At 50.4% G+C, this 22,550-nt stretch overlaps 1 protein-coding gene across 1 annotated transcript in view; it reads left to right on the top strand.

The window, feature by feature from the left end:
- Positions 1-15,604, top strand: part of Kcnb1 (potassium voltage-gated channel subfamily B member 1) — a 92,847-nt gene extending 77,243 nt beyond the window's left edge. The window contains exon 3 of the mRNA XM_052184340.1: positions 8,089-15,604. Coding sequence (XP_052040300.1) covers positions 8,089-10,095 — 2,007 coding nt within the window. The 3' untranslated portion in view covers positions 10,096-15,604. The remainder of the gene's footprint in view (positions 1-8,088) is intronic.
- The last annotated feature ends 6,946 nt before the right edge of the window (positions 15,605-22,550 follow it).

Below are 22,550 nucleotides of genomic sequence, written 5' to 3'. Positions count from 1 at the left end.
GATGTGAATATGGGGCAAATTAAGGCAGGATGGTAGGACTCCCACCTATGCCTGTTTCTGCCTCCATAATTCCATGCAAATCTCTAGAACATTCTTTACACATAGTAGCAGGTCTATTAATAGCTGTTATCATTGTCCTAGTACCAGGTAGGCCCAGAACTGCAGAAGCACGTGGTTATGGAGGCCTCCTATGAGGTGCAAAGGTCCTGAGGCACTGGGAGTCTGCCTGGGAAGTGGTTGTTGCTCCTTACCACCACCTAGTGGTCATAACTGAAAGTACAGGTCCAGCGCCTCTGGTTTGTTGAGGGAACCCATTCATCTGGATTTTTATGTGAAATCTCCCCGTTTTAACCAGATGTGGCGGTGCATACCTGTAATCCCAACACTGGGGAGAATCTCAAGTTCAAGGCCAGCCTGATCTATGCAGTGAGTTCCAGGCCAGCCCAGGCTATACAGTGAGACCCTGTCTCAAACCAACCAACCAATAAACAAAAACTCCCAATTTGAAACATGGGCAACTAAGGAAAATGAGTGTCCTAGGGCTCTGGCTGGATAGGTGTCCCCGGGCTGTGTCCCATACCCCTGCCCTCTTGTGATGGCTTCTCTTGCCCAGGCCCAGGTGCCCGCCAGCATCGCCTGCCGCTCCAGCGTCCCCTCAGCCCTTGCAGGGAGGGGGCAGCGCCTCAGCCTGCTCCCAATCCTTTAATCGGATTCGCTCCAGTGACCCTTCCAATTAAAACTCCCTGATGTAATCCCCCTCGAACCCTCCCCACAAGACCCAGGAAGCGGAAAGACCATAAAAGGAGCCCCTTCTTGTGTCCTTGAGCAGCGTCTTAGGAAACCCCGTGCCTGAGACCACATCCCAGATCCACTAAGAGAGCGTATGTCAAATGTTAACAAACAATCATTTAAAAAGCATTAGAGTATTCCAAAGCCAGCGCCAATAAAAAAAAAAAAAATGGGATAAGGAGTCATTTCCTGCCAAGGACACGTGATTGCTTTCAGTGTCCGCGACCTGAGGGGTGTCCAGGAGGGAAGCAGGACCTTTGGTTGTTTTTCTCAGAGTCACTGGTATCCCCAGCTCCTGAGCTGGAGCCAGGCGGAGTGGGTGCCCCAAACTGAGGGCCGTGAGGCTCCGGTTCATTCCCTCAGAGTCAGCGCTGGGGACACCATGAAGGAGCTGGGTCCCATGTTCCTGGGCTGAATCCGGTGCCTTTGCCTCAACCTCCCTTTCCCACTGATGCTACATTACTTAGGGTTCAGCGATGACGAGGCAGAGGTACAGGACCCAGAACTCTGTTTGCAAGTGGTAACCCCATTGCCAGCAACTGGGGTCACAGCCCCCTATGATCCTCCCCCACTCCCAGGAGGCCAAGGTGGGAGGATCCTGAGTTTGTGTCCCATAAGGAGACCCTGTCTGTGACACTCCTGAAGTCATGGGGACTAAAAGCGATGGGACGTCCTTGGCAGAAAATGGCTCCTTCTCTTTGATGCTTGCTTTACAAGTCATAATTTACCCACTTCTCCTATACAATTCAATGATTGTTTTTAATTTTTTAAACTATTGTGTATTAACATTTCCACATCTGCTCACTTTATTGATTGATTGATTGTTTTTTGAGACAGGGGTTCTCTGTGTAGCCCTGGCTCTCCTGAAACTCACTCTGTAGACCAGGCTGGCGTCGAACTCAAATCCGCCTGCCTCTGCCTCCTAAGTGCTGGGATTACAGGCGTGCGCCACCACCACCCGGCTTCTGCCCACTTTAAAACGCTGACCACTCTCATCTCCCACCTCTCTCTCAACCCCCCACCCACTCTACAAATCTTTCTCATAATAAATAGTTCATAACTATTATTATAATTATATAATATAGTTATATATTTGCTACCTACTGAGATTAAACAAGGCAGTCTGTGGCGTGTGGCCTTGGAGCTGTGGCTTGGAGCTTGTTAGGCTCAGCACTGGGCACACAACTGAAGGCCATGGTTCCCTCTCTCCGAGGACCTATCCGTAACCAGTAGTTCAGAGGGAAAGGTTGGGGCCTCATGAGTCCCGCCCAATTCTTGACTGGTTGTTAGGGCTGGTCTTGTGTGGGCCCAGTGCATGAGATCATGGTTATAATGCTTGTGTTGAGTCATAGTGAGTGGTGGTGGTGGTGGTGTACGCCTTTAATCCCAGCATTCTGGAGGCAGAGGCAACCTTGGATCTCCGTGAGTTCAAGGCCAGTCTGTTCTACAGAGTGAAACCTGTCTCAGAAAGAGAGAGAGAGAGAGAGAGAGGGAGAGAAGGGAGGAAGGAAGGGGTTTCCTCTCTCTCATCTCACAACTCTTTCACTGCGTTTCCTGAGTCATTTGAGGGCACAACACAAGGAACTTGCTCAGGGCTAGTCCCGTACCTGAACAGACCATCTTTGGTTTGTCTGACCATGGCTTGGTGGAATTCTGGTTACTTCTCTGCCATCTTTAGGAACAACAGTTATTAAAAACACGTGGAAGAAACAACTGGTAAGCTCCGAATGCCCTAAGGAATTTGCCAAGGATGGATCCTGTGTCTGCTGACCACAGCGGGCGGAGTGACTGTGGCACAGCCTCTCTCTTTCCTCTGCTGAGGAGGCCTATGCTATTTGGACACTTGATGCCTTGTCCTCCATATTGGAAGAACAGAGAAAGGGCAGAGAGGTGGCATCAACTGTGGGAGCTGTCCCTGGGCTGGAACAGTTGAAGAAGACCTGATCTAGGCAACCCTGCATCCCTCTCATGCCCCTCTCCTGTCTGGCATACTCAAGACACTCCTGGGACCTCCTCGTAGGAAGAGAATGTAGTCACAGGTTCCCTCAGGCTGGCCCCTGTCTCTGAGTCTGGAGTCTGGAGTCCTGCTCTGACCCAGTGAGGCTCTAATCCCAGGAAAGTAGGAAGTTTTCTGGGCCCAACCCAGGACTGGGAAGACCCTGTGTGGTGACGTAGCCATCCGTGCCAGGACCTGTTCACATGGCCTAAGGGTCACATGAAGCTTGCAGGGGTTAGCAATAGATTACCTGGATAATGACCTAGTGACAGATGGACTTAGTGACCATCATGAGCAACTGCCCGGTTACTTCCACCCCACTCAACAGATAAAGCATTGGAGGCTCAAAGCGGGAAAGTAGCCTGCTTGTCCAAGGCCACACAACCAAAGAATTAGGCCACTAAGAACTGAACCCAGGTCCCCAACCAGCTTATGAACAGAAGAGCTGGGGAGAAACAGAAGCGGTGAGTAGGGGCGATCATGCCACACTGACTGAAGGGCACTCTACCTCAGTGGATTCTACCTCAGTCTTGCAGTGATGGCCAGCCTACCAAGGTAGGAAACTGAGGCACAGAGGGCTTAGCTAACATTTGGAAGTTCCCCAGGCAGGAAGAGTGGCCCTGACTCTGACGGCTTTGGTGGCCTAGAAGAAACAAACCTTGTCGGTGAGATTAGGGGAGTCCCTGAGCTGCCTGACACACGTGCTCCTGGGCGTGCAGTGAGGACCCACAGAGAAGGGCTGATTCCTTGGGCTCTCCCCTCCTACCACGGCAACAGACACACACACACACACACACACACACACACAACAAGAGTGACTGCGCCCATCCTGGACTGGGACTCGGAGGGCCTGTCTCTGGATGCACAGGGATGGATACAGCCTCAGAATAACAACCCACAGGGTTGCCAATAGCCAGGTCTGTAAGTCACTACTGTCAAGGACCATCCACTCTGCGGGTGTGTGATAGCCGGGTCTGTAAGTCATTTCTTGTCACAGACTATTCACTGTGTGTGTCTGCCCAGAGTTGTCTGGGGTTAGAAATAGGGGCAGGTACCAGCTGCACCCTGCCAGCCTCTGAGGAAACAGAATCTCCCAGCTCTTAAAGGGACAGACCCCCTCCCGAGATCCACTCCTGTTGGAATCAGAGATGCGAGTAGGTGCCAACAGGATTCAGTCTAAGACCTGCGCCTGTTCCACCCAAGCTCTGTGTGCCCAGCCTGTGTTAAAGGTAACAGAAGTCCTTGCTCTAGAACTTATAAGGGGCTACCATGTGCCTACCCCAGAGTTTCACAACCTTAGCCTGGGTAATGCTCTGTTTCCAGGGGTCACCTTGTACATTGCAGGGTGCTGGGTGGTACCGCTGTCCTCTGCCAGTCTGATGTCTCTTGCACTCCTCCTGTGGGCTGCAGCAACCAGATACTTCCAAGAAATTGCTAAGATCCATCCTAGGAAGTAGCCTCGTACAGACAGGGACACTGAGTTGGGGAAGAGGCTAACCCTCAGGGCTGAGCGTGACAGAGCCGTTCCCAGCTGCCCAGGGAGAGTGACAGCAAAGTGTATCTTGGTGTCACTGCATCGGTCACTAGGCAGGCAAAACGGGTAGGTTTGCGTGTCATTTTGCAGACTGACTGAAATAAAGGTGAGTGTGATTTTTTTTTGCAGAATAGCGAGGGTAACGGAGAACACGCATGGTTTGGCGTTGGGCTGACAGAAACGGGCTTTGTCTGGGAGCGCGTGTGTTCTGTGCAGAAAAGCCAGCTTATGGGAGGAGGCTGGCACACCTGTCTGCAGGCTGCCGCAAGTTCACGGCACAGCAAGCGGAAGGCCAGGGTGGGTTCTCATGTCTGACCCGGCCAGCCGCAGGCACTCAGCTTGCTGAATTTGACGGTGCTCCCCACGCCGAAGCAGGATACCCAGAAAGGCTAAGGACCAGACCTCTTGGATGGCACTTATAGATTCTGGGCATCAATGGGCACATCTGCACATGTGCGTGCATTCACACACACACACACACACACACACGCACACACATGTCTATACACTCACACACAACTGTAACGAGACGTCAGTATCTGCACTGTACAACAGTACAATCGAGGGCCCTAAACATGGAGTGGTCCTTATATCCAGGAAAAGCAGGAATAATGCCAGAGAACTAGGACAGGCTTGGCTTCTGTTTGTTTTGCTGTGAGGAGCGTGAGGGTTTGGTTGGTAGACTGGCACTTTACTGACTTGCTTACTTACATACCAACTTATTTATTGTGAGCAGGGTCTCATTTAACACAGGCTGGCCTCAAATTCACCAAGTGGCCAAGGGTGACCTTGAACTCCTGACCCTCCTGACCCAACTTCCAGGGTGCTGGGGTCACAGGTGTTCACCACCACCTCTGGTTCACCCGATGCTGGGGCTGGAACCCACAGTTGCCCTCATGCTAAGCCAGCTCTGTTGCCAATGAGTCCCCTCCCTGGCCCCTCTCAGAGGGCATCTTATGGCCTCTAATCTCCCACAACTCTGGAGATGCAGATGGTGCAGACAGTTCAGGCAGATGTAGTCAGTTAATTCTAGACCTCCCACAAGCCATTTGCTCCCTGGACCCCCTGAGCACAAATTCTCTAGAATGAGTTGTCTGAGCCCAAATTTCCTGCCTACCTCAAATCCAGTCAGCAACTGGCAAGAACATAAACCTATGAGTTTCCCCAGCCCCATGCAGTGGCAGAAGGAAGGGCGGTGACCAAGGAGACGATGCGGGCATCTTGACAGACAGGCTGAGAGTTTCAGTTTTGTCCTGAGAACCCTGGAAACAAATTGAGCAGAAATTGATGACACTGGATTTTTTTTTTTTTGTACAGGGTTTCTCTGTGTAACCTTGCCTGTCCTGGAACTCACTTTGTAGACCAGGCTGACTTTGATTTCACAGACATCTGTCTGCCTCTGTCTCCCAAGTGCTGAGATTAAAGGCATGAGCCACTACCACTGCCCAGCATAGATTCATATTTTTACAGAAAGACCCCTGAAGCCATTCATTCTGTCTCCTGCAGATGGATGCATTAATATCAACAAATATTCATCAAGCCCCTTCTCTTGGCCAATCCTCTTCCATAAGCATAATCTGTGTGTGCATATGTGTGTACACACACATACGTGCACATACATGCCACAGTGTGGAGTTCAGAGGACAGCTTGTAGGGTCAGTTCTCTCCTTCCACCTTTATGTGGGTGTCAGGGAGCAAACTCTGGCCTCCGAGCTTGTGTGACATCACCTTTACCTCTGAGTCCTCTCGCCAGCCCTCAAGCTGTCTTCTTGACCCCAGGGACTAGTGAGTAAATCCAGTAGAGCAGAGGCCCTTGAGCCCAAAAGTTTGTATTTCCCTCCAGTTCCTGAGACACTCGGGGACATCTGTGCCCGTGCCAAAGCGAACCACGGGATTTTTGTTGTTAGCAAATGACCCTTAGTGTTCATCTGACACACTCACCTGCACATAACTAAAAATAAATATAAATTTTTAGTTATGTGCAGGTGTGTGTGTTGTACATGAGTATATGCCTGTTGTCAGATCCCCTGGATCTAGAGTTACAGATGGTGAGGGTACCGGCAGTTGAACTTGGGTCTTCTGGAAAAACAGCAAGTGCTCTTAACCACTGAGCTGTCTCTCTAGCAACCCCACCCCCATGTGACATTTGACACACTCAAGAGATCATGCTGAGGGATCAGAAGAACCTGGGTCCAAATCAAGGCTCTGACGTATCTTTTTATTATTGTTATTCATCTATCTCATGTGGTTAAGTGTTTTGCCTGCATATATGTCTGTGCACCACATGTGTGCTGTCCCAGCAGAGGCCAGAAGAGGGCTCTGGTCCCCCTGAAAAATAGGGGTTACAGACAGTTGTGTGTGGTGGGCTCGAACCAGGTCTTCTGGAAGAGCAGCCAGTGCTCGAAACCACTGAGCCGTCTCTCCGGCCCTCAGTGCTAAGCTTCTGTCTGTTCAGCTGAGCTGTCCACACTTCCTTTGATATGGGGGTGGGAAGGCTGCTTTGAATTCCTGACAGGAGTAACACCTAAGAGAGTTGATCTAGGCGGACGGCGGTGGTGGGGGTGATGGTGGTGATGGTGGTGGTGGTGGTGGTGGTGGTGGTGGTGGTGGTGGCGCACACCTTTAACCTCAGCACTTGAGAGGCAGAGGCAGACGGATTTCTGAGTACAAGTCCAGCCTGGTCTACAGAGTAAGTTCCAGGACAGCCAAGGCTACACAGTGAAACTCTGTCTCGAAAAATCAAACAAACAAAAAACAAACAGAGAGAAAGAGGGAGAGAGAGAGAGAGAGAGAGAGAGAGAGAGAGAGAGAGAGAGAGAGAGAGAGAGAGAGAGTTGATCTAACTTGTGAGATACAAGTTGTGTGTGGTGTGACCCATAATCCCAGGACTTGGGAGGCAGAGGCAGGAGAATCAGGATGGAGAGGCCAGCCCGGGTGGCAAGATGAGAGACCCTGTCTGAAAAAACAAGGACAATGAGACACACCATAAGACAGAAGTTGCTCAGCTCAGCCCTGGGCCTCAGCACCGCGCCCCAGAGCCACGCCCACAGCCACATTTGGCCCCCTGGTGTTTTTATAAATATTTTATCAAGAGGCAGCCCTAGTCATTCCTTCTCATTCCGTCCAGGCTGCCGCTGCTGCAGAGCTGCACGGCTGTTGCAAGATGCGCCATGCAGCCCTTTACTCCCGGTGCTTCTGTGGAGGTCTGCTTGCCTGACAAGCTTGAAAGTGTTTTCACTTTGGGTTTTTTTTAAGATTTTTTTTTAATTTTATGTATATGAGTACACTGTAGCTGTACAGATGGTTGTGAGTCATCATGTGGTTGCTGGGAATTGAACTCAGGTCCTCTGCTCGCACCGGCCCCACTTGCTCCAGCCCCAAGATTTATTTATTATTATAAATAATAAATACAGCTACAGTTGTACACTGTCGCTGTCCTCAGACACACCAAAAGAGGGCGTCAGATGTCATTACAGATGGTTGTGAGCCACCATGTGGTTGGTGAGACTTGAACTCAGGACCTCTGGAAGAGCAGTCAGTGCTCTTAACCGCTGAGCCATCTCTCCAGCCCCCTTGTTTTCATTTTCTAGCTTCGGGTTTTCACATCTATGTCATTAACGGGTTTACAGACGTTACCTTTTGGAACTCGGTCAGCCATGAAGTCTCTGGTGAGAGAGAAGGCCATGTTGAGCACGGTGCTGACCGAGCCTCTCTGTGTGAGGGCCATGCTGAGCACAGTGCTGACCGAGCCTCTCTCTTCTCCCCGCAGATCCTGGCCATCATCTCCATCATGTTCATCGTCCTCTCCACCATCGCCCTGTCTCTCAACACGCTGCCCGAGCTGCAGAGCCTGGACGAGTTCGGCCAGAGCACGGACAACCCGCAGCTGGCACACGTGGAGGCGGTGTGCATCGCGTGGTTCACCATGGAGTACCTGCTGAGGTTCCTGTCCTCGCCTAAGAAGTGGAAGTTCTTCAAGGGCCCCCTCAACGCCATCGACTTACTGGCTATCCTGCCCTACTACGTCACCATCTTCCTCACAGAGTCCAACAAGAGCGTCTTGCAGTTCCAGAACGTGCGCCGCGTGGTCCAGATCTTCCGCATCATGCGCATCCTGCGCATCCTGAAGCTGGCCCGCCACTCCACCGGCCTGCAGTCCTTGGGCTTCACGCTGCGCAGAAGCTACAACGAGCTGGGCTTGCTTATCCTCTTCCTCGCCATGGGCATCATGATCTTCTCCAGCCTGGTCTTCTTTGCCGAGAAGGACGAGGATGACACCAAGTTCAAAAGCATCCCCGCCTCTTTCTGGTGGGCTACCATCACCATGACGACCGTCGGTTATGGAGACATCTACCCGAAGACTCTCCTAGGGAAGATCGTAGGGGGCCTCTGTTGCATCGCCGGGGTCCTGGTGATTGCCCTCCCCATCCCCATCATTGTCAATAACTTCTCCGAGTTCTACAAGGAGCAGAAGCGGCAGGAGAAAGCCATCAAGAGGAGAGAGGCTCTGGAGAGAGCCAAGAGGAACGGCAGCATCGTGTCCATGAACATGAAGGACGCCTTCGCCCGGAGCATCGAGATGATGGACATCGTGGTCGAGAAGAATGGGGAGGGCGTGGCCAAGAAGGATAAAGTGCAGGATAACCACCTGTCTCCCAACAAGTGGAAATGGACCAAGAGGGCACTTTCCGAGACCAGCTCGAGCAAGTCCTTTGAAACCAAGGAGCAGGGGTCCCCCGAGAAAGCCCGGTCCTCGTCCAGTCCTCAGCACTTGAGCGTCCAGCAGTTGCAAGACATGTACAGTAAGATGGCCAAGGCGCAGTCTCAGCCCATCCTCAACACCAAGGAGATGGCGCCGCCGAGCAAACCGCAGGAAGAACTGGAGATGGGCAGCATGCCCAGCCCCGTGGCCCCTCTGCCCACGCGCACGGAGGGCGTCATCGACATGCGGAGCATGTCCAGCATCGACAGCTTCATCAGCTGCGCCACGGACTTCCCTGAAGCCACGAGATTCTCCCACAGTCCTCTGGCATCCCTCTCCAGCAAGGCCGGGGGCAGCGCGGCTCCGGAGGTGGGCTGGCGGGGGGCTCTGGGTGCCAGCGGCGGGAGACTCATGGAGACCAACCCCGTCCCTGAGGCCGGCCGCTCTGGTTTCTTCGTCGAGAGCCCCAGGAGCTCTATGAAGACCAACAACCCCATGAAGCTGCGTGCGCTCAAGGTCAATTTCCTGGAGGGGGATCCCACCCCACTGCTGCCCTCTCTGGGTTTGTATCACGACCCCCTTAGGAACCGAGGAGGCGCGGCAGCTGCGGTCGCGGGACTGGAGTGTGCCTCCCTCTTAGACAAGCCCGTGCTGAGCCCGGAGTCCTCCATCTACACCACAGCAAGTGCCAGGACGCCCCCTCGCTCCCCGGAGAAACACACAGCAATAGCGTTCAACTTCGAGGCGGGGGTCCACCAGTACATAGACACCGACACGGATGACGAGGGCCAGCTGCTCTACAGTGTGGACTCCAGCCCTCCCAAGAGTCTCCACGGGAGTACCAGCCCCAAGTTCAGCGTGGGAGCTAGAACCGAGAAGAACCACTTCGAGAGCTCCCCCTTACCCACCTCCCCTAAATTCTTAAGGCCGAACTGTGTCTACTCCTCAGAAGGGTTGCCTGGGAAAGGCCCCGGGGCTCAAGAGAAATGCAAGCTGGAGAACCACACCTCTCCGGAGGTGCACATGTTGCCTGGGGGAGGAGCACACGGGAGCACTCGGGATCAGAGTATCTGAGCTCCCTGCCACAGAGGGCGGTTGCAGGAGAAATCGAGGAGGAGGGATGCTTGGCTCGCCTGCCGCTGAGTTCTGTGTGAACTCAGAGACCCAAGGCCCCCCCGCAGAGCCCCAGCGACAGGAGAGACCCTGAGGACAAATCTGTGGACACCAACTAGGATGGGGACCACACCGAACAGCATCTTCCTGAGAGGGCAGGAGCAGAGCTGACAGCCACCACTAAGACCTAGCCTAGGCCACACACTCCTAACGTCCTTTAGAGGCTCGCCCCGCCTCTGAGTGTGTCACCACCATCTCTCATGGCTTCATCGGAGGCGGGTGTTGGAGCAAGGGGTCGCTAGTGAAAGAATGGGCTCACCAAGAAGTACCTGGTGTCGCCCCTCCTGTTAGAAGGGTACAGAGGACACCTGATCATGAGGAAGTCTCTGCCCATCAGCCGCACTCCAGGAGGGTAATGCTTAAGCAAGAGGCTCAAAGGATTCAGTATTCTGTGGTACCTGGGGCTTTAGTCTGAGACGCTGTCAGGGTGAGCTGACAATTTAGACTCAATGCTTTCTGCCCACCTGGCAGTCCAGGAAGGGTTCTGACGCTTGGCACGCAGCCCAGGGGATATAAGCCAGGGCTGTCTGTCACGGGAATGCGGGTTCCGGGTTCCAAACGGCGCCAGCCTGGACTGAAAAAGATGTGGAAGCGTCAAATATGCAAATGAGATAGATTATTCAAAGAGACTGTGTGTGACTGAAAAACAACATTAAAAATATAATAAATTTCATTTTCTACATGAAAAAAAAAAAAGAAAAGAACAGAAGAAAAGAAAAATCCTTCACTGAACTGCCCTATGCAGAGTTGTGACTACTTTCTGCTGTGGTGGGGCGCACACCTACTATGAGAGGAAGTTCTTTTTTTGGTTTTTTGTTTTGTTTTTTGTTTTTTGTTTTTTTTTTTGTTTCCTGTGGTATTCAAGTTAAAAATAATAATAATAAGTTAATAAAAAAAGCACTTTATGTTTTTCTAATCTAGGTTCTACCAGGGACAGTGTCAAGATCTCGCACTTTAAAACAAGCACTATTTCCTGTGGGCCGCATGCTGGCCTCGCACTTGGGGTATTACTTGTGCCCATTTCTGGCCACAGTGGGTCTACCATTACCACATCAGAGTCGGGGCTTTTCCGTGACCCCTCAGGATCACCCCTCATCCCTCATGGGACAGGAGAGGTCCTCAGCTCTTGGGGGCAGGGTTCTATTAAAGTCCTGCATACAAGAGACACACACGTCTCAGAAGGGCGCAGCAAGAGTTGGGTGTCGGGTGTTGTACCGCTCTTTCTTGTCAACTGGCCATTGTGTGTTCTATGTCACTGTCCGTCCCGAAAGCCCGATGCTCCTTCCTGCGGCTATCTAGGCAGACGGCACAGCCAAAAGCAATAAGTACCCATGTGTATCCCTCGAGGTTCCCGTGTACTTCCTGGTGTCAGTCTTCCCGTCCAAGCGTTGACCTGGCACTGTCCCGCCTGCCTGTAACCCAGTGGCACAGTATTGTTGGCCCTTCCTCAGTGACACCAGTTTGCGCAATGCTCTAGTTATGGCGATGTTGTTGGTCAGCCTGTCTGTGGTACAATGGGGCAATGTGGTTTTCTTACTATAGTGTGAGTGGGTAATGTCCCAAATGCTGTAGTGTCGTCCTCCCTGTCCTCAGCACAGTGACGGGCATGTCTTCCTGATGAAGCAAAGATGATAATGGTCACCTGTCCTCAGTATCGTCTGTGACTGGTCGGCCGGGCAGTTCAGTGGCGTGATCCACCCGTCAGCACACGTAGTACATCATGACGTTTGGCCTTCTCTTGTTTCCATAGCTGAGGTCGGGCCGCCTGTCCCAGGTAGGATGCTAGAGGCGCATCCTACCACCCGTAAACAAAGTGTTATCTGCAGCTCCTGACGCCGCTTCTCAGCACCTCCAAAGACCTGGGTCCCCTCCCTCCAGAGGGCACGGCTTGGTGTTTTGCTGTGTTGATGAAGAAAATGAGAAGTTGACTCTGCCTCGCCATCCATCCTCAGAGCTTTCTCAAGACAGAAGCCCATGCCAGGTCACCTGCACCAGCAGCAGTCTGGAGGCAGGAAGAAGGGGGGCGGGCCTCCGGCCCCCTGCTGAGCTTGGCCTGGTGCTGGGGGCCTGTTGTGGTGACCGGTGACCTTGGGACCTTTTTGCTGACCATCTTTCCATGTCTGTCTTTTGTGTTGCTCATCAGTCACCCATCAGCACAAATGTGAAAATTCAGGGAAAACAAACAAATGCTTTTTGATAAAAAGTAAATAGTTGTGATTTCCGATTCAGATATTTTTAGAGCTATCTGTAAAAAACAAAAAAACAAACAAAAAAAAAAACCTCCTACTGATGATATAGTCTATTTTACATATCAGGAAGTAAACACGTCTTAACATAGCCATATATAGCCAGAAGGAAGTTACCGCCCCCTTCTTTAAACCAAGGCATTTCATTGGTTGGTTAAGCCGATGGCGGGGTGTACAGTGTAGAAATGATTGCATTCTTTTCTAAGAACCACTTGGTGCGACTTTTCTTGTAACCAAAGGCCCCTTCTGCCTTGTGTAGGACCTGGCTGTCCCTTCCTCTTGTGTTTTGTCTGACCTTAAAGTAGCATTAAACAGAGAAAATGATGAATTCAGAATACCCTTCCTAGCTGCACAGGCAGAGTCTGACAGAATTCCTATAGAGACAGACAACTATCAAAACAGTGTAAACGATGCATAAGAGTTTTCCATTTTGGTTTTTGTTGGCTTTTTTTCCTTTCAGTTATATTTGTGTGTACTGTGGGAATATAGCTTCCCACACACACGTGTAACTCAAGTTAGAATATTATAAATTTCCCTACCAACCCTCCACCTGCTAAAAAGGAACACAGAGTCTCATGCCACATGTACCTGACCCGGGTACCTACCTGTGTTTACATGCACTGGGAAATCTTGGGTTGCCAAGATGACAATGAAGATGACAGATGGGTCTCAGTGAAGGGAAGAGCCAGCGTACGGAGGCAGAGGCCACTTGAAGTTGGTGGTCCACCTGGCCTGACCCAACCAGAGCAAAAGGAAGTGAGGTACCCAAATAACGCTAGGAACTGGAGGTGGCGATCTCCTGGTCCAGTTATGAAGTCAACAGGACCATCAAGAAGCCATCTGAACCTGAGTCCCAGCACCCAGCACATCAGAAAAGGCCAGGTGTCAGACTGCACTCCATGCCCATCCAAAAAGATGCCCGGGAAAGCCTTACTGTGGACAAGGTGAGGACAAGCCAGTTCTTTTGCCTTTTCATTTTTGGATGTCTCCAAAGCAGCAGGTCTGGGGCAACAGATCTCTCTCTAGGATTCCACCGTAAGCACATTTAGATGAGAGAGAGAGAGAGAAAGAGAAGAGAATATTTGTCATCGAGGAGAGAGGAAACCCCAAAGTCATGAGGAAGTCACCCTTCACCTGCTCCATTCGCCCTGACAGTTGCTGGGAATACGAGCTTTGTTCCCAACCGAGTCTGACCTTCTCTCCATCTCCTCTGTGTTCCATAGTTGCAGCCTTGTCTCTGTCCCTTCTCCTGAGAAGATCCACATCTCTAAGGAGGAAACAAGACGCAACCGCATCCTCTTCTCTACAACTGTAATGTATTGTCAATATTTATACTTATGTATTTGTCTGACTCTGGTCAAGGCTGGAATGGCCAATCTATGAACAAGGGGATATTTAAAGTTCATCACAGACAAGGGTTCCTAAAGCCAGGTCTCTCTAGATAGATAGGTAGGTATAGATATATAAATAGATCTCGTTTCCTCATTTCTCTGCCAACTTTGTCTAAAGTGAAATAACCGCAGGCCGCACTGACTCAGAGGGAAGGACACACAGAAAAGCTTCTAGAACTTGCTCCTTTGGAGACAGACTTCGTGTATGAGTATCTGAGAGGTTGCCAGGAGGAAGATGGGGGCTCCCAGGTCCCCAACAGGACAACAGAACACTCTAGCCTCGGGCGTTTCCTAACCTATTATTGTTTATATGACAACCCACAAACGCTTTCATGTCACCAGGCCAGGGCCACCCAACCAGCCCAGGCCACACCCAGAAATAAGACTTACCTCCGCATTTTCTGTTGCCATTTTTCTGGCTCTAGAAGCATCTACATCCTAGGACGTCCACACATCTCAGAGTAGTCTATTTTTTTGTTCAGATAAAATATATACACATATGTATTTTTAGTATATTTATAATAGGGCAATTGAGTCTAATTTCTTTTGTAACAGAGTGATATCTTAGGGATTTTATTGTTGTTCATTTGCATAGCTGGTCTTTTCTGCTCTCTGTCATTCCTTCCCACAGTCCTTTGAACTGATTTGTTTTGTTTTGTTTCTGTTGGGTTCCTGTTGTCTGGAGATGGGAAAAGACTGGGGTTTGATATCCTGGACGATGGAGTTCCTGGCAATGGGTGGGTGATGGGCATCCGGAAGAGCAGCTCTGGGTCTTTTCTCATCAGGTCTATGTTCCCTGGATGTCACTCTTAAGAATCCAGGTGTGCAGGAGCAAGCCAGGTGAAGACAGGTGCAGTTGGGACCTGGGTTGCTGGGAGCTCAGATGCTTCCCTCCCCAAATTTTAAAGGACTGAGTTTTCTGGTCTCCAGAAATATTAGGATCAAGACCCTCCTACAAGCAAACTTGTCTCTGACCTCAGGAACATTCCTGAGTCCCTCCAGGGCCTCCTGCTTCCCAGGGCCACCAACTGGAACCAAGGACCAGGGCGTGTGCAGGCTCCAGCAAACCTCAGAAGAATGTGCTGTGTCTCCGTTCCATTTCTCACAGTCTTCTCAAAAGCCAGCGGCCAGATAGCCGTGTAGCCAAGCGCTGGGGAGTGACAGCCCAATTGTGACCTCCCCAGCCAGCCCCTCTCAGCGGCGCCAAGGCGAGACTTGAGGCCAGGGTGGCAGTATTTTTCCAGCTTCTACCTTTCCAAGTCTCCAGTCCTCGGTCATCCTGAACGTCTATCGGAAACTATTTTGAGCCTCCTGTGGACAGACTCCATGTGGAGAGAAGGGGTCTGCCTACCATCAGCTTATACAGGACAAGAAAAGCTAATCAGATTGCTTCCCATGCCCAACAAGTCACCTACCTGCCTCAGCTCTGGACTCTGAGCTCTGCCAGCATCAGAGACTTTGAGTCAAGCTAGAGCACCCCTATCTCAGACAGTAATGGTATCCCCACTGAAAGAACCCCAAGAGGATGCTACCCAAATGCAAATTTAATATTCTGGTGGTTGGATTTTCTTTCCTTCCCCTTGGGTTTGTTCTGTTTTGTGGTATTGGGGACCTAATTAGGGCCTTGGCTGTGTCAGACAAGCGCTCGACCCTGAGCTACATCTCCAGCCCCTGAATGTATTAATTTGGAATGTGATTCTAATCCGTTTCTCCCATCCCTAAAATTCCTGGTAATTTGGTTTGTTCCAGAGCCAAATAAAACAGACAAGATTTTGTTTGTGTGTGTGTGTGTGTGTGTGTTTGTGTGTGTGTGTGGTATGTGTGTGTGTGTGTTTGTGATTGTGTATGGTGTGCATGCATGCACATGTGTGTTTGTGTGCATATGTGTGTGCAACTTTTGCATAAGAACAAAATTAAAAATTGCTGTCATATTATTTCTGAGGTTTCCTGCCTAGATAAGTAAATACTGGCTGTCTTCCCAAGAAAGAGGGGGCAGGCACCCTCTGACCTCTCCTTGTCCTGGAATTACTCACAAAATTTCCAGATGGTGACTTGAACCTAATGTGGAAGGGGCTCTTAGTTGTTTGAGCCGTCCTCCCCATGTGTAGTCCTACCTCTGTCCTTCTCAGCCAAGGTCCTGAAGAAATCGAAAAGCCAGCAGGAGAGCATGGGCAGGGATAGGCCCAAAGAAGTAACCACTCAGCGTGAGTTGTCCATTTCAGCTCAGAGCAGTGAAGGCCTTTCTCAGCAGCTGGGCTATCTGCTCATAGGACACAGGTGCATGATGGGTAAGAGGATCCAGACTCCCCAGTGTATCGCAGGTATTCCCAGGGAGGCTGAGTAATGCAAAAATAGGCCTTGGCATTACTACAAAATGGGACTGGAAACTCAAAGCAATTCTTTCTTGGTGTGTGTGTGTGTGTGTGTGTGTGTGTGTGTGTGTGTGTGTTCATGGCCTTCATGCACATGTGGGTGTCTGCATAGATGCCTTGAACATTCTGGGTCCAGGTTCAAGCCTCACAGACAAGGATTTGGAGCAGAGCTACTGGGACCTCGGGTTAAAGGATCAGGCCATCCCAGGGGGCACTGAAGCGAGAGGGAGTGCAGCAGAGGACTCAACATCCTAAGCCTGCTCTTGCTATTTTTCTGACCCTGCCAACCATTTATCCAACCCATCCCCAATGGCCTAACAAGGACCACTTAGGGAAGAGATGCACGCTGCCCTTTCCCTGGCCAGTAAAGGGCCAACCCGCAGGCTCACCTGTGGTTGGCCACCGCATGGTGCTTCAGCCCCTCCGTGCCCTCAGAGAGACTCAGTGATCACCCCACAAGCCAGCCACCCACTGCCCAACCAATTCCAAATGGCGCCATTCCAAAAGGGCTTTTCCCCCCTCGTTAAATAAGAGTAAACCTAGTCAAAGGTCTTCAAAGGTCTCTGCCCAGGAAATAAACCTAGAAAAATAAAAACAGCAGAGGTAATTATAATCCAGCTTTATGGGGGAAACAAGGCTCCAGCTGCACCCAAGAGGAAAGCCTGCTCTCCCTCATCCATAACCCCAAAGGGAATGATGTCTGTCTCCACTCAGCGCAGAGCTGGCGAGCTCTGCCTCGCGGGATATGGGAGTGAGGAAGCAGTAGTGTATGAACTTCAGAGTGAGCCCAAACCTAGGTGGTTTTGAAAGGCCAGGTAGACCAGTAAGCCAGGGTTACCTGAACTACTGTCTTCTAAAACTAAATTAAATAGGAACTGGTTTACAAAATCTCAGCCCATGGAGGTGCTTCCCATGATACTCAGCTGCAGTTACAGAGCAGCTGAGGGAAATGTGGGGTCGCCCAATTCTATCCCACTTAGATGTGTGAAACTCAGTTTGGATAGACAGGGATGCACCACAGAAGAGAGCCCCAAGGGTCTAACTCAACAGGACAGTTTCCGGCCTCCAGGCTTCCTTCCCCAAGGTTTGAAACTACCTGAGACCAAAGGGAATCCAAGCGCCAGATGTGGCTACAGGAAGTACAGGGCAGTTGTCCTCTTTCTCTCTGGGCCCATTTGGCTTGAGTCAAAGCTAAAGAGCCAGGAGTCCCCTTTTAATACACCGTGGCCCTCTGCGAGTCTGCTGATGGCACACAGCAGTCACCCAGCCTGTGTTTTGGGGTGTGTGCATGTGAGGATTGTAAGTGCTCAGGTGGATGGGTGAAGAGGGCAGGGCTGGATTCTCACCTGGCTGGGGGTATTGCTAGCTGGGAAGCAGAAGTCCCCCTTTCTCTGAATTGTCCCCATGAATGCCATCTCTTCTATGACCATATTTGGAGTCACAATAATGCCCACATTTGATGTTGGCAGCCTCAAGCTGATAGGGGTCATGATCTACTGAAAGCCCCCCTTCCCCCCACCACCACCCTGAGGCTGGCCAGCACTGGCTATCTTCCTTCTTGTTCTACTTCAGTTCACAGGGAGTCACATGGAGACCACAATGGCTATCCAGTAGTCCAAGTCAAGGCTCCAAGGTGGGGGTGGGGTGGGGTATATGGGACTTGACTAGGGCAGGAACATGGGAGCCAGGGTCTACTGCTGGACCTCATTACCTGAGCTGTAAGAACCAATGGTCCCTCCTTTAATCCGAGCCTGGAAGGTTCCCCCTTAGAATAGAGACAAGCACCCCAATCCCATCAGCTCAGACTCTCTGTCCCTTCCAGGACCCCACAGCGTAAGGCCGGGGTTCCTCTGCCAGCAAAGCCATTCTGATTGCCCCACCTTTGAAGGAGGCCAAGCCAACCATATTAGCCATAGTCCACCAGGGTCCTCAGCCACTCTTCTTTGGGTTGTGTTCATGGGTCCTGTTCAACCTTCATCAGCAGAAGGCTCTAGCCCTTCCTGTCCATGTGACACATCACACCGGCGTGCACCTGCTCATACGTGCACATGAGTGCACACACGTGCACATGAGTGAACACACATGCACATGAGTGCACACACATGCACATGAGTGCACACACAAGGAAACCAACAAAACCCCAATGTCGTCTTCTGCATGTGGTGAGATGGACTTGTGACCCTTGTGTGACCTCCGGCTGCTGTCCTGTCTTGTAAAAAACAATAATTCACGTGTTTAAGAATTTTCAAGCAAACGGTCCCTTAATGAAGTCTGCAGCGTTCAAATAAAAGATCCGGAGAAAACAAGTCTGCTGGTGTTTGGCTTATTTCGGGGAGAGGGAGGAGGCTTGGGTGGGCTGGGGTGTCTGTAAGAAAGGCTGAATCTGAGAGTCTGGGGGCCTTGAAGGTCCATCAGGAGTGGTTGCGTCAAAAATGCAGCTGGCTTTTCAGCCCCAATCCGCAAGCCTGTGTCCGTGAGTCACAACCCAGTGCCGGCCATGTAGCTCTCAGAGCCATGCTCCCTGGGTTCCCCTTTCCTGTAAGCATGTTTCACCCTAACCTAACCGAGGAGGCAACAATGTGTATCCCAGAGGGGGAGCAGGGGCAGCAGCTCCAGGCAACTGGGATCTAGGAGATTCCAGTCTCCCAAATCCCAAAACAAAGCAACAGTCTCTTCGAAGAAGGAAGTAGATTAAATACTCATGAGGGGAGTGGAAGGTGGGGGGGGGGGGTGACTGACTTGCAAAGCAACCTGGATTCCCAGAATAAAAGAAGGGGTGGGGGTGGGCGGCTGGAAGAAACACCCACCATGCTATCATCTGCAGCTGGTTCTTACCACCTAAGGACAAGGATAGCCTTGCCTTATCTTATAAGGACCAGAAATCTGAAGCCGGCAAAATGGCCCAGCAAGTAAAGACACTTGCGCCAAGCCTGGTGACCTGTGTTTGCCCACTAGGACCCACATGGTGGCAAGAGAGAAATGACTCCACAAGTTGTTCTCTGACTTCTACAGGCATACTGTGGCCCTCTCTCTCTCTCTCTCTCTCTCTCTCTCTCTCTCACACACACACACACACACAGATAAGTGTAAATAATATGTTGAAAAAGAATCAGAAATCTACTGGTAAGATGGCTCAGCAGTTAAGAACACTGACTGCTCTTCCAAAGGTCATGAGTTCAAATCCCAGCAACCACATGGTGGCTCAACCATCCATAATGAGAAACCAACCAACCAACCAAACGAACAAAACAATCAGAAATCTATATTTTACAAGAGATCTGCCAGCTTCTAAGTGTTAGTGATAGCTTCTGGTTCCTTTACATGTAATGGCCAATGGAGGTACGTGTGCACGCCAGCCACACCACTCGCTAGCCACAGCCATAGCCACAGACGGCCGCAGGCTAGCTATAGCCCCAAGCAGCTAAGGCTAGCCTCAGCACAGGCCAGTCATATCTATAGGCTGATGACAGCCACAGGCCACCCACAGCTACAGGTCACCCACAGCCACAGACTGACCACAGTCACAGGCCAGCCACAGCTACAGACTGACCACAGCTACAGGTCACCCACAGCTACAGGCTGACCACAGCCACAGACTGACCACAGGTACAGGCTGACCACAGCTACAGGCTGACCACAGCCACATGCCATCCACAGCTATAGACTGACCAGAACTGTGGACCAGAAATAACCACCAGCATTGGGCTCCATGCCCTGGGTACCAAGGTCAAAAATATCCTTTTGTTTCCAAGTACTGTGAACCAGATTACCCGAGCACCTAGCAACTTGAAGCACCTGTTCTGTGGTTTTTATACTGAAGGTCAGAGTAGCTTTACCTGGGTGACTCTGATGTCACAATACATCAACTGCAGTCATCTGCTCCACTGTGACTCAGCCACATGCTGCTCAGAAGCCTCTCCTCCCAGCCCATAATGTGGCTTCAGTGCTTGCCTGGCCTGTAGGTTCTACCCCAAGCATTGACTAGGACAGGCATGACGGCACACACTGTATTCCCAGCATTCAGAGGGGGAGCCCGGAAGGTCAAGGGTTAAGGTCATCCAAGCCCCCCAACCCTGGGCTGAATTTCACAGGCCAGGGCATTTTCACTTTGGTTTTAAAACATGGACCACCAGGGGGCGCTGGTACACGCTGTTAATCCCAGCACTTGGGAGGCAGAAGCAGACAGAGCTGTTTGAGTTCAAGGCCAGCCTGGTCTACAGACAGTCAGGACTACACAGAGAAACCCTGTCAAAAAAGAAAAAGAGCCGGGCGGTGGTGGCGCACGTCTGTAATCCCAGCACTCTGGGAGGCAGAGGCAGGTGGATTTCTGAGTTCGAGGCCAGCCTGGTCTACAGAGTGAGTTCCAGGACAGCCAGGGCTATACAGAAAAACCCTGTCTCGAAAAAACCAAATCCAAAAAAAAAAAAAAAGAAGAAGAAAGAAAGAAAGAAAGAAAGAAAGAAAGAAAGAAAGAAAGAAAGAAAGAAAGAAAGAAAGAAAAGAAAGAAGGAGGAGGAGGAGGAGGAGGAGGAAGAAGAAGAAGAAGAAGAAGAAGAAGAAGAAGAAGAAGAAGAAGAAGAAGAAGAAGAAGAAGAAGAAGAAGAAGAAAAGGAAGGAAGGAAGGAAGGAAGGAAGGAAGGAAGGAAGGAAGGAAGGAAGGAAGGGGGCTGGAGAGATGGCTCAGTGGTTAAGAGCACTGGTTGCTCTCCCAGAAGTCCTGAGTTCAAATCCCAGCAACCACATGGTGGCTCACAACCAGCTGTAATAGGATCTGATGCCCTCTTCTGGTGTGTCTGAAGACAGCTACAGTGTATACATGTATATAAAATAAATATTTCTTTTAAAAAAGGAAGGAACAAAGAAAGGAGGTAGAAAGAAAGAAAGAAAGAAAGAAAGAAAGAAAGAAAGAAAGAAAGAAAGAAAGAAAGAAAGAAAGAAAGAAAGAAAGAAAGAAAGAAAGAAAGAAAGGAAGGAAGGAAGGAAGGAAGGAAGGAAGGAAGGAAGGAAGGAAGGAAGGAAGAAAGGGGCTGGAGAGATGGCTCAGCGGGTAAGAGCACTGACTGCTCTTCCAAAGGTCCTAAGTTCAGATCCCAGCAACCACATGGTGGCTCACAACCATCTGTAATGGAATCTGATGCCTTCTTCTGGTGTGTCTGAAGACAGCTACAGTGTACTTACATATAATAAATAAATCAATCTAAAGAAAAAGTTTTAAAGAAAGGAAGGAGGGAAGAAAAAGAAAAAGAGAGAAAGGAAGGAAGGGTTAAGGTGGCTAGTGACTTATTTCCTAGTGTCAGATGGGGAAGAAGTGAGCACCTGCACCACAGCCCATAGAACACGGGATGATTCTTTTATTCCTTTCCTTTTTTAAATACATGGTCTTTATTTCTTCCAGATCAAAGATTTGGAGTATAATCATATAAAAATGAAGAATCAAGTTTTGCCACCTAAAAATATTTACTTCTTAAAACTATTAATACGTTAGTAAACTATACAAAAAAAAGATAAGGAGACACACATGTACATTTATAGAACTGCTTATTGGTCAGGCCAGATCGTGCAGAGGGGATTTCCAGCAGGACCTCATTCATCTGTGGGGACACAGAGCAGTCCTTGTTTGGACCACACCATCTTCTCCTGCCTGATGGCTTCCTTCTACACATGTGTGTGTCTAGCTGTCTGCTTCTCAGAGCAGACATTTACCTTTCTCACCCACCAGCCATTGGAGGAGGTCTGGGCCATGGATGACTGGTTCCACCCATTCTTCATGGATGGTTTCCTGCTGGCAAAAAGAAACCCACGAATTCTGCTATTCCCCAGACGAGATCTGTTATGAAAGATGACCTCCATGGGAACTGGCTCTGGCTGTCCAACACTTGACCAATCAAGACGTGAACCATCTTCCCTCCCGATGCCCGTTTCCTAGCGACTGAGGAGCCAAAGGATATTTCAGACCCTCAACATGGAGGCCATCTTTTAGAAATAGACTTGACTGTCTTCATGCAGATGTTGCATTGCAACCTCAGTCTTCCTCTTGGCTAGAGTCATTCTGACAGCTGTGGGCACTTGGCAACCTCATCCCTAGATGCCAGGGCACTCTGGTACAGTTACAGCTCCAGCTGTCCCTGTGGATTCGAGATTGGGGTGAAGGGTGGAGTGAGGAACAAAATTATCACCAGTTGAGGTCCACTAGAATGGGATCAAACATCAAAGTCAAAAATCCTCTTCCTACTGGTCAATCCCAGCACTTGGGAGACAGAGACAAGAGGATTTCTGAGTTTGAGGCCAGACTGGTCTACAGGGTGAGTTCCAGGACAGCCTGGGCAATACAGAGAAACCCTGTCTCC

This window comes from Apodemus sylvaticus, chromosome 5 (genome assembly GCF_947179515.1).
Source record: "Apodemus sylvaticus chromosome 5, mApoSyl1.1, whole genome shotgun sequence".
Taxonomy (NCBI): domain Eukaryota; kingdom Metazoa; phylum Chordata; class Mammalia; order Rodentia; family Muridae; genus Apodemus; species Apodemus sylvaticus.
Note: the sequence above shows the minus strand (reverse complement) of the source record. Positions and strands in the feature narration are given on the sequence as shown.